General features: G+C 38.9%; 1 protein-coding gene across 1 annotated transcript; it reads left to right on the plus strand.

Moving 5' to 3' along the window:
• Positions 1-1,260: 1,260 nt before the first annotated feature.
• Positions 1,261-12,658, plus strand: gpnmb (glycoprotein (transmembrane) nmb). The gene is made up of 12 exons (XM_084739878.1): positions 1,261-1,506; positions 2,825-3,157; positions 3,235-3,375; positions 3,975-4,148; positions 5,036-5,197; positions 5,337-5,660; positions 7,832-7,876; positions 8,045-8,260; positions 9,585-9,690; positions 10,643-10,863; positions 11,011-11,101; positions 11,796-12,658. Exons 1-12 carry the CDS (start codon positions 1,434-1,436, stop codon positions 11,947-11,949), a joined length of 2,040 nt encoding a protein of 679 aa, XP_084596004.1. The 5' UTR covers positions 1,261-1,433; the 3' UTR covers positions 11,950-12,658.
• The last annotated feature ends 95 nt before the right edge of the window (positions 12,659-12,753 follow it).

The raw sequence follows: 12,753 nt of genomic DNA on the forward strand, positions 1-12,753 counted from the left end.
TCAGTTATTGTTATCATATTACCAAACCGTAAGGGCATAATAGAGTTTATTCTACACTTTATATTAAATTGCTACCTGCTATTTCGAAATGTAAAAATCCTTCTCCTCCTCTTTTGTTTCATTTTTTGTTTTAATTTTATAAATCATTAACTACTTTTATCTACATTCGTCTGCACTATATGTGCATTCTGAGAAATTATTAGGAGGTTAAATTAAATATGGTGATATCCGTTGTTTTGTCGTGAAGCTCTGTTGCTCCGTTTGCAGGTTAAATAAAAACAAATTGTCCCTTGACTTTTGAACAGAAAGGTAAATTTGGGTAAGATGTTAGTTTGCGAGACATTTGCTGCAGTTTCCAAACTCTCCTTGTGACAGCAGAAGACCCGACACAGTAACAGTGTCCATCACATGCTGGTTTGTGTTGAAAACGAGCGACCTTTCTGCTGCCGCACATCACACGCTTTCCTTCTGCTTTTGCGGATGCAGCTGTGGCGCAACAACCTGCTCGGACCTCACATCTCACGCAGCCGCGCGGGGTGTCTCACCATGACACAGCTGGATGAGACAGATGGATCAAATAATTCAGTCATGTGCTCATCTGTCAGCCTGTCACACGTGGACGTTTAAGGTTATCTGGCGTTCAAGCTAGAATTCACCGAAAACATAACTCACAATTAAAATATAATGTAATTACAGAATTGCATTATATTTAATGCGATTTGACTAATTTATGTACGTTGCCAACACATTTTTGTCCCTTTTATTTAGAATATATTTTAGGAAAAGATATTGATCAAAATAAGACATTTCCTTTCAAATGATGACAAGATGTAATTCGTATAAAACTGTTTTACTTTGGAGATTACAGTAGCCTGAACAATATTTATTTTCAGTCCAGCAAGCTTCAGAATCAAATCATGTAAACTGGTGATAAAGACAGAGGCCTAAAGTCTCCAATATTAAATGACCATAAATAAAAGTAGACAAAAGAGGGAAAAAATGCAACAAATATCACATTGTCAGAATAGACAAATAAAAAAATCAGCAAACAATTAAACGAAAAGAAACAGAAAAGGTGACTGTACAGCCTATGCTATGCAGTACACAACTCTTTCGAAATAAAAGACTTAATATCTTCCTGTCAGGGCAGAGGGAGAGGGTGTCGTGCGCATGTGTGCGCGCAGCTCGTCTCTCATGAGTTTCCTGAGGAGATATAATGAGGGATGAGATGCGTCTTATTAGGAACCATCACATGTTTGTGCGCTCAGATTCAATTATTGAACATCAGGACAAACAGGGGGAAGTCCTGGGAGTGCTGGACGAGCAGAGAGAGGGACAGGCTGTGTCGGTGAATAGATCAGCTATTTTGGATGGTGGATCGGCTATTTTTTTGAAATTATACTGAAAATTATTTTACCGGCTGAAAAGTGAAAATGGAAGCCCTGCGTTATGTTTTTCCTCTCCTGGTTTGTGCCTGCCTTGTTTATCAAGCTGAAGGACGCAAAAGTAAGTGGTGCTGCTTTTAAATTGATATGGCTGAATTTATAATTTGAACAGGAAAACAGTAAAACAGTAAATATGATATAGAAATATTTACTTCAGACTATTTTCCTTTTCTAAAATTGCTTCTTAAAATCGAAAATCCACTCAGAAATGATTTCATCTTTGGGTCTTGATTTAAAATTGCTATGCCGCAGTAAATATTTAGTGTGAAATAGACTTTTGATATTCGATGTTTGTCCTAGTTTCTGATAATACCTGTCATCATGTCATCAGCTGTTTGCACTCAGAGTCCCATGAGCTTAATTAAGTGGTGCGCCCTGCTCACAGTACCATTCACTCAAACAAATACTCTTAAAAAATAATATAGATATAAATAAATCTGGGCATTAAGACGGCAAAAACCTGTCAAATTTACAATAATGTCCCTCAAACAATTCAGAAACATTTATTGCACGCAATTAATATGAGAGCAAATTAAGTAACGTTTTTATTACAGGCACGATTTATTTTAAAACGTCCATGTTTTTCATCCTGTGAGCTGATTATCGACACACATTTCTGATTACACAAAGACAAAGATTCTTTTTTCGATTAATCAAATTAAGATTAAATTTGTTGTTTTCGGTATGACCGTTGAAATATATCAGTCACGTTCAAGTCTAATTTAAAACAGAAACCAGAAACAAACGTATGGCGTTACAGATAACAATGTAATTAACAAATAAAAGACATTTGGACGGATGAAATCCTTCAAGATAATAATACTTGATGCGTAACCCTAGAGTCAGAGTTCAAAGTTATTATCATCTCCCTCATAGAAAAGAGATCAAACTATTCCAAACTATATTTTCTCCTTTGTGTTTCAGTCTGATGGATCTTTTGGTAAAATATTTGATATAAAATTACTATGATATAAAACCTGATGTCATCACTGTTATCTAGAGACCTCAAAAGGATTCACTCATCATTTAGAAGTAAATTTCTCTATTCAAGGAAGGAAGTCATACAATTTCTTTCCCAGTGGGTTTTATAGAGTCATTATTTTCTGCATTACATGTGAGGCAACAAGACCAAACATTTTCAAGTCATAACAAACAAAAAAGTTTAATTACAACATAAGAAATTCACTTAAACCATACTTGAGATTATCAGTGATGTTTGCAAAGTAAACTTCTATTAAGCAGAAAATTACCTTAAATTATAAGAATGATGAAATGAGAGCATTACACAATTAACTAATAAATCTAAAGTTTATTTTTCCCTTGAGTACCCTGTTTACCTTAATGATCTTCACATCATGTACTTTGTTTTCTCTCTCCAGCATTCGCTGACATGTTCCCTCACAAGCATACAGTAGGGAAGTTTCCATTTCCAATTCCTCCAATCCCCGGCTGGGATCCTGACACCAACCCATGGGGTGACTTGGTCCCCCACAAGAAGGAAGGAGGAAAATTTCCATTTCCAATTCCACCGATCCCTGGCTGGGATCCTAAAATCAACCCATGGGGCGACTTGGTCCCCAATAAGCAAGCTTTAGGGAAGATGCCATTTCCAATTCCACCAATACCTGGCTGGAGCCCTGACACCAACCCATGGGATGACTACCTCTACCCTCCACTAAACCCAAAGGCAAATGAGCTCACACGCCACAAAGGTGAGTAAAATTATCTTTTTTTCCTCTGAATTCTTCCTGTTCTGAGTTTTTCACCAGTAACATCCATATTTCTTCAGGTAAACCCAAGGTTCGTCTGACCAGCGACAGTCCGGCTCTCAACGGCTCTTGCATCACCTTCACGGCGAAGCTGGAGTACCCTCCCTGCCAGAAAGAGGATGCCAGTGGGAACCTTGTATGGGATGAGCACTGTGAAGATGGTATGGAGCTGGAGGCCTCAGGTGCTGCTAAAAGCCCGGCCAGGCCACGAAACACCACTGCACCATATTAGACAGCCATACTACACCATCATCAAACAAACAAAAAAAAAGATTCCTAGAACTAGTCGCTTAAAAATAAATGGTGACATCTGTAAGATTTAAAGGAATTAATTTTATATGAGTATGTTTTATTTAGTGTTTAATCACCTGAAAAGAAGACTTGTTGTGTTTTCATTGCTTTAGAAAGAGCCAGGAATTCAGAAGTCATCTTCCACGGAGACCGCCATGTTGCACTGCCATGCTCTTACAACTAGTTATCATTAGACATATAAGGCATATAAGAAATTTGAGGTTCCATAGGTTGCACAAGTGTTACTGTACAACTGAACAAAGGGGGACTTAGGAAGCATCAGTTAGCTGAAAGAGGCTAAAATGTTCCATATTACTGAGAGGAACTGCAATGTTGATACGTCTGTCTGTCTGTCTATTGGATTTGTCACTATGAGCATTTTATATAGCAAGTAGTTATTTGAGCCATTGTTGTAAATAATAATAAAAAAAATAATAATTAGTTCTTCACAATCTTCTCTTCTGAGTAGCCAATGGACAGCTGCATTCTGGGTACGTGTACAACTGGACTTCCTGGCTGGACGACTATGGCTTTGGAAAGTGTACAGATTTGAAGAAATGTAATGTGTTCCCTGATGGGAAGCCCTTCCCTCAGAGCAATGACTGGAGACGCAAGAGCTACGTCTATGTGTGGCACGCAATGGGTGAGAACACACACACATCAATCAATCAATCAGTCAATCAATCAATCATCTTTTCTCATTAACTTAACATAAATGCTAATTTTATTTATTGAGATTAATTCAACTCAAAATTTCTTGTATTTATTTTCAGAACACTCCAGAACATAAAAATTAGTTTGTCTAACTTAAAGTCTTTTGACTTGAAATCATGAGTTGAATGAATGTACTGTAGAAGGTTCACTCAACTCATTCAATTAAGTTTCTCAAGAAACATGGTCAGTATGTTCACAGACTTCCCAGCATGCATTGTGTGAGAGTTAAAACTCTCCTGAGACGCTTCTTATTTATAGTTCGAAGGCAACATGTATGATGAAAATTTGCTGTGTCTCTAATGCACTTTAAGATAAATCATGGTAGTTTTATAATGAAAACACTGCAAACCTTGATGAAGGTATTGACTTCAGTCCCCACCTCTTTACAGTTAATATTCAATTCCAGTTCACTGGGACCAGTTGTGACAGTACTGAAACAAATTAGCTCCAACAAGAGCAGCTGGAGCTGTAAGTTCTTTAAGTCCTTTTCTGACTTTTCGAACTTTTTTAAACAAACTTTTTCATCAGTGTGATTAAAGCGCAAATATCTTAAGCTTATTGAAAGTGTTTTCTTAAGTACAACTGAATTAACATCAGTTTATTTGAGGAGAAATATTTGTTTTAAATCATCACAAAATTAATGCAACTTGTCTTTTCAAATTCTGTCAACTTAAAATTTTAAGGCAGCTGGGAAAGTAACTTTTTCAAGTTAAAACAAATTGTTTGTTTTCACAGTGCAGGTTTACAGTTTTACGTCCATGCACAAGCAAAAACAAAATTAAGTACCAGTTTTTCTCTCTGCTCCGTTTGTCTCAGGCCAGTACTACGAGACATGTGACGGCTCCTCCTCCAGTGTGACCATCAACACCACCTCCATCCCTCTTGGGGCAGAGGTCATGGAAGTTATGGTCTACAGGAAACGTGAGCGCAGGAAGTACAGCCCCCTCACCACTGACAACAGCGTCTTCTACGTCACAGGTGGAGACACAAATCACACACTCAGCTTTGTACAACTTTATCTGTCGGCATGTTTTCAGCCAAACAAACAGACACAAACACAAGGAGAAACCTGCTGGAGGATGAATTATTTATGACTCCCCTACACACTCTCTCTTAGATAAGATCCCAGTGGCAGTCAACATCTCCCAGAAGGCCGCGGTCAACCAGTCTGACAATGTTTTCTTTCGTGGTGAGGACGTGGTCTTCAAAGTCCAGCTCCATGACCCCAGCGGCTACCTCAAAACCGCCGCCTCTATTGACTACATCTGGGACTTCAGAGATGGCAACCAGCTGGTGACACACCGCGCTGTGACCACACACACCTACAGCAGGCTGGGGATCATGAGTGTGAAGCTGGTGGTGGAAGCAGCGTTCCCTATGGAGTGTCCACCCACTGCTGCCACACCGACTCAGAGAAGCACCATGCCACCACCTCCCACAGGTACCAGACTGATATGAAAAAGTCTGAAACATGTTGTGAGATGCTCCTTAAAGCTGATAGATGTAGATTTCCTTCTGCAACTGACCCCTCTTTGGCCCCACCCCTTTTTAGTTCTGCTCCAAAAACAGATGAGCAAGCTTGGTACTCAGAAACTTTCTCTTTTCCTGTTTCCTGTACTTTATCAGCACATTTTCATCCGTTCATCTATCTGCATGGCTCATCGAAAATCGCATCACATCTTACGTTAGCTAATTAGTTAGCTAATGATTGGTGTAGATAGATAAATAGTTAAATAGCATTTTGCTAACATTGGATATCAGATGTTATTAAGTCTAGCTAGATAAAGAGTGATGTAGATTAGCTTGCAAAGATTAGAGATAACTTGCTAGTTAGCTAGTATGTTGCTAACATTAGCTATTTTGGTGTTTTTATCTGATGTTTTGCTAACATTAGCTAACTTAACTAGCCTCCACAGGTCCCCCAACATCTTTGAGCCTTCTTTAAAAAATCTGGTGTTCTTTTCAACAAAGACAATCCCAGCACATAACAACAACATGGATTTATGACGCAGAACTGGGTACAGAATTGAAGATGGGCCTCCTTTCATTCATATGAGAGCTGCTCAGTGGTGCATGAAGCTAGCTTCCGTGTCGGCGTGTCTGCATTTTCTTCCATGTTGTGCAACTCATAGAGTAATAGAGACTTCTGTTGGCTGAGCAACTTCCAGTTTAGCTCTCCACTAACTTGAATAGGATAAAAGAGTTACTTGTACGATTCTATAGACTTTGTAAATGTCATTGAACCCAGTGGATCTAATCCTGATAGTGAGTCATTTTACCAAGAATTGTGAGGCTAAAAAAAAAAAACTACCCATTTACAGCCACTTCTTTCACAATGTAAGCTCACGGGGAAAAAGTTTTTGGGCCCCAGTGCATCACGTGACGCCATCATACAGTTTGGCCACTGTGCCAAATTGGCCTTAAAGCTAGGTGCTCTTCCTGTGGGCTTGTACATGAAGCCATTTTTTTTACCCCAGGAGATTAAAGTTAAGACTGACCCTAGTCTGACTCTGACTGGCTAGTTCTCGTTGCCTTCTTTGGTTGGGTTGGTTAGGTTTTGGCATGAGGAATGAGACTGAGTTGGGTTAGGGTAAGAATATTGGGGTATATCAGAGGCAGAATACAGTGGGTCATGCCTTCGCCATCCTGGGAATAAAAATTTTGCAAAGAGACAGGAAAGGAGAACGTTGACTGAGGTTCCACCGAGTACCAAGCATGCTCAACTGTTATTGGAGCACAGAGCAAAAAGGGGTGGGCCTTAGAAGGTTCATTTATAGTTATTTTGATGGCAAAAGGTATTGTCTGTAGAAAAATTGATGCAGTCTCAGGCACAACTGAGTTTAGTATTATAGCAGAGTCTAAGAGTGCCTGATTTTTAGATGTAGACATGCTGCATAATGAAATTCCCTCAATGAAACATGATAGCATCGTTTATTAAACCCTCCCAGCCCGGTGACAGTCTACATCTGTCAACTGCCATCAGTTTGTAATGCTGGCTTTCTGTAAAGAATTTGAAGCCTCCTGTCTTCCACTGATGACTTTATAGTACTGGTTTCATATTTTAACCCCAGGATGGTCTAGAAGGTGAAGATGCTGTCCTTAAAGGGTCAGTTCACACAAATAATTTTAAGAAATACTGCCATCCAGCCAGTCAGATAGTTTGGGGTTTATTTGCCCAAGTTTCGAGATATCAGGGACTATTTATTTCTTTTATAGAAAGTAGTTCCAGTTAGCTACTTTCTAGTAGCTGCAACACTGCCCCTGATAATACAAGCAGCTGATGCATTTTTAAATGGAATTTTTCAATGCCTTAAGCATATTGATTTTTATTAAAGTGGGAGCAGACATCTCAGGGAAAATTGGCTCAAATCCTGGGCAAATAAAACAAAGACTATCTGCATGGCACATACCATCAGTGGTAAGTGAGAAAATTGTTTTAAGTTGTGATGAACTGGCCTGAGAAAGCATTAACACTGCTAACCTCGGGCAGGACACTGGGTCACTGCTGTTACACAACTCGTCCTGCAGTCTGACCTCGGTGGAGAAGACGTTAAGGTGTTATGTCACAAAACTACATGCACCATAACTGTATTCCTGTGTCTCTTCCTCCAGAGGTTCCCACTCATGCTGTTACTGTCAAGATGGAGACCACTCAGGGTGAGTCCACAGCGGACAGCGTGTTTGTTTGTGTGTATCAGAGAGACAGAGAGCTGAGCAGGAGCTCATTCATTATTAATGAACACTTGAAAATAAAATGCTTACATGCAACATATTCACACATCCTTGTCCAGTGTGTCCATATTTTCCTACCTGTTTCTTTTTCAGCACCACGCCCCAGCACCAGACAGCCCGTCCCCCCTTCCTCTACTATTACCATGACATCAGGTGTGCCCACCACAGAGCCCCTCCCTCCTGTTGTTACCAGTGAAACCCCAGAGTCCAACGCCACCTCCATGGCCTGGCTCCGCACCAGGCGGCTCAAAAGCAACGAGTGCTTCCGCTATGTCCATGGGACGTTCCTGGGCAACATCACCATTATTGGTAGGTGTGAGGCTGGAATAATAATGCTGTGGCCCATTGTCCTTTGTTATACATCCACTGGATGGTGCCAAAGTCAGAAAGTGTTTATTTATGCACATAGTGTATACAGTAGCTTCAGATCATTGCAGTAGTAGGATCATTTGTCTAAAAAAGGGAACAATAGATCAATATTTGACTTTTCATTCATCTTTTAGCAATTTTTGGCCACACTAGTGAAGTGGTTGGGGATTTTCCATCCAGCAAGAGGGAAGCAGGTAGAGAGAGAGCTTGAGGGATTTTCCACGGCTCCAGCTATGGCGATGTGTGTTTGTCAGTTTGTTTGTCCACCATTGTGGTACAACTTGAAATAACTCAACAGCTACTGGATGGATTGTCTTGAAACTTCACAGAAATATTTATGGTGCCCAGGAGGATCAATCCTTTTAAGTGAAATGTCTTTACAACTTTTGGATGAGATTTTGTGCAGGCATTCATATCCCTATGGATGAGTTTTAGTCACTTTGGTGGTCCACTGACCATCCATCTAGTGCCTTCACTGGGCTAACGCATTTCCTCGTACGATAATTTGGTTTATCAGCACATTGTACATGCAAAACTAATGACATTCCCATCATCCTACGATTACTCTGTATTTACTGTTAACCTTTAAATATCTAATACACATAGGGTGACCAGATGAGAATGGGTGAAATCAGGCCAGAACAATTAAAACAGAATGATTTAAACATGATTTTAACATCATTTATTATTAATATGAAGATGAATAACAGATTCTGACATTGATATGAAGCCCATTTTTAGCACAAAGATCACACAAAACTGACTTAGGGAATACATTATTATTTTCATATAGTCAAATATCTGCCCTTCTGGAAATGTAACCTGAATCCTTTCTTTTCATTTGAATTTTTAAGTAAACAAGTGGACAACATAAAGAGTAGACATGAGAGTCTGTTGTCCAGCTGTCAAAAAAAGTCCACTGAGCAGAACAGAGCTTCAGTCATCCAGTCAGCAGGGTGAATATCCAGTCAGTGGCTGTCATATGAAACTGGCCTTTAGTGTTTTAAGTTGAATTCTGAAGTGATTTTTGCACAAATCAAATGAAAAACCAAATCCAATTTTGTTATCATATTTTTTTATGTGATGGAGGATTATAATTTTCATATGAAAGTAGTGTTATGGTTCCCCTTTTTCCCCCTTCACACACACACACACACACACACACACACCAGCCTCCACTAAAAACCTTTGAGCTTCATCATTTTAATGTTATGAGAAAATGATTACATGTCTAAAACCCGCTGCATTAATCTGTTCACCGCAGAACCCAAGCACCCACTGAAGAGTGAGCCAAACAGTCGCATTGTGGACGTGTCGGCTTCCAGAGTGACCAACACTGACATCAACTTCCTGGTCAAGTGTCTGGGCAAGTGAGTGTATAATTATTTTATTATACGTTTTATATGAATGTTAAACAGACAAAGTTAAGATTAGTGTTTTTTTTTTTTTCTACTGCTGCTGGGTAAAATCCAAAATTGTGTCTCCAGAAGACAGCTTTTACTTACAGTAATAGCTTGGACAATATTTTTTAATGGGACTGTTGACCCCAAAATCAAATAATGCATTTTTCTTCTGGCCTGTAGTGCTTTTTTCCACTTTTTTTTTTTTTGGTGTGAGTTGCAGACTTTTATATCAGCTATAGAGGTGTCTGCCTTCCCTCCGATATAACTATACAATATACTATACTACAGCATAAGTAAGCTAATAAAACTACTTCTATCAGCAGTAGACTGTACCAAGACTGCTGTTTTTCTAAGAGGAAGAAATCAGTTCTTACATGAAACTGCTTTAGCACTTTGAGCACCACAGGACTTGTTCCATTTAGTCCCATTATAGTGGAGAGAAGGCAAAATTCTGCAACTCACACCAAAAAAAATCTAGATGGACAAAAAACACTACAGGCCAGGGGAACATATGTATTTTTTATGTTGAGGTGAACTGTCCCTTTAAACACCTTCATTTACATTTCTATGTCATAGAAATGCATCAGTACAACATAGAATTTGGTGCCTTTCAGTTAAATTACCCATACATTGTTTTAATAATTGGGATTGTGGTGATACAAAATCACAAAATTTTGCAATCATGGTAAGTAAACTAGGTGTTGTAAAGATTCATTTTTTGTTATCTGCTTTTTGTGCTTGAGAACAAAATATTTTGCATTACTGGTGGCTTATTTGTCAATCTGTGGTCCATTTGATAAGAGCTGAAAACTCTTTTGTGAAGAGTTGAAAACTTTTTAAAAGTGGTTACTAAAATGTTTCCAAACAAAGAGGTTTGGTGATTTCAATAACCTTTCATCTTTCTACTTCTGTTCCTCAGTATGCCCACCTCAGCATGCACCATCGTTTCGGACCCCGGCTGCACTCAGGTGCGTAACGTCATGTGTGATGATGTCCCGCCGTCGTCTCAGTGCGAAGTGCATCTCAGGCGGACTTTTGCGGAGCCTGGCACCTACTGTGTCAACATCACCCTGGAGGACTCCAGCAGCATGGCCCTGACCACCACCACCGTCACCATCAACAAATCCCAGGATGCACCTGGTTGGTTACACAGACATCCTCCATGCACACTCACAAATAATTTGAAATTAGGTCTTTACCTGTGTAGAAAGTGGACAGATTAATGTTCTCTGTCTGCCTGGTTTTGTCTCACTGTCTCCCTCTCACTGCTGTTTTCTGTCCCTGTAGTGTCCAAGAAGTCTCGTGCGGCAGAGGTGGTGTTGTCCTCCACCGCTGTGCTGGTGGCTGTTTTTGCCTTCATTGCCTATCTGGTCTGCAAGTAAGTAGCCACAACCTGCAGGGGTATATAGAGTCAATACTGTAGCTTGAGGACATGGACATAATTCTGATGCAGCTGACCAGTCTTAAAAAATGTAATTTTTTCCTGCTCCTTCTGTAAACTAGAGGTGCCCACATTCTTTTATATAAAGGACCAAAATTTTATCTGGATGGAGGACCATGGGCAATAAATAAGTGTTGATGTTATGTTAAATTACATTACATAAAATGTATTATATTCTATAGAAAAATTACATTCTAAATCTAAAATAAAATTTCAGAATAATTAAAAACCTGTTCTTTACTCTGCTTAACAGTAATTTTATAAATTTGCAGAGGTGATTGTCAATAACATGCATATAAATAAAAAACACTGCAAATAACTTTTAAAAGCATGCATATAAATAAGGAAAACATACATATAAATTAAGAAAAAACTATATCTATAAAAACATGTACTTAAATAAATATAACATGTATAAATGAAGGAAAACCTGCATATAAATAAAACCACAAGTAAAAAACATGCATATAAATTAAATAAAATATGCATATACATTTAAAGAAAGCCTATTAATTAAAAAAAATATGAATATAAATACAAAAATGTGCATATCCATTCCAGGTTTAGACATCATGTTATTTTGGTCATCCATCCTCTTATTGCATACCTCACTTTCCCGTCTCTCTTCCAGGCGTTACAAGGTGTACCGTCCTATTCGCAGGTCAATGGTGGAGGACGCCTGTGGCCACGCCGGGGTCGGAGGTCGCATGCTCCGTCTGAGGGAGTCCCTCTTCCCCTCCAGTGAGGAGAGCCATCACCTGTTGACTGAGAGACGCCCCCTGTAGGCTTCACTGAGCCACACCAACACGTCTCTGCCCTTAATGGCAAAAATACTGAAAAAAAGATCACAATTAACAACATATCAAAGCATTACACGGTTTAAAAGTCAAGATATCAGGAATACATTCATGTCTGATTGGTGAATAATAATAACTGTCTGTGGTCTGTTTGTGTTTTAATTTAGTTGTTAAAAGAGTGTTGGATACAGCAAATGGCTAGTGCTACAGCAGTATATGATTTACTGAAGAGGCTGTTAATATCTGACTGAGGCACTGATCCTTTTGATCTTCTTGTTCTGACTCACCATTGGACGATGGAGTAGTTGCTAGGAGATGAATTGAGTTCTAGTCATGGATGTTTGACTGATCAAAAGAAATACTTTTGTGCAGATTTTGTGCCAAGTACTGCTTTTCACCACTGTGCCTTCTACTGTAATAATAATAATAATTATAATAATAATAATCTACAGCTAAGTAAGAACTCCTTGAGAGGGTTTTCTTATATGGAATTTATGTTATCTGTGATATGCATGCTCTTTCTCAGCTGAGTGAATTAAAAGTACATGTTTAAATTGTAAAACTAATCTAAGGAATCCTCTGGGAATTTCAGATTGTAAACTAACCTCTCAGGTTTTGAAGACATTCAGACATTTATCTATATATTAATTCTTTGGCAAACCTGCTAGAATTTTACTTTGACCACTCAGTTCGATATTTTTAGATGTAACTTCCCTGTAGTTTATCAATTATGTGATTAGAATATTTTACACCCCCAACTCACACAGGAAAACTGACAAAATGAGGAACACA

Source organism: Lutjanus erythropterus, chromosome 16 (assembly GCF_056507025.1).
Source record: "Lutjanus erythropterus isolate fLutEry1 chromosome 16, fLutEry1.hap2, whole genome shotgun sequence".
In the NCBI taxonomy this organism is placed as follows: domain Eukaryota; kingdom Metazoa; phylum Chordata; class Actinopteri; order Lutjaniformes; family Lutjanidae; genus Lutjanus; species Lutjanus erythropterus.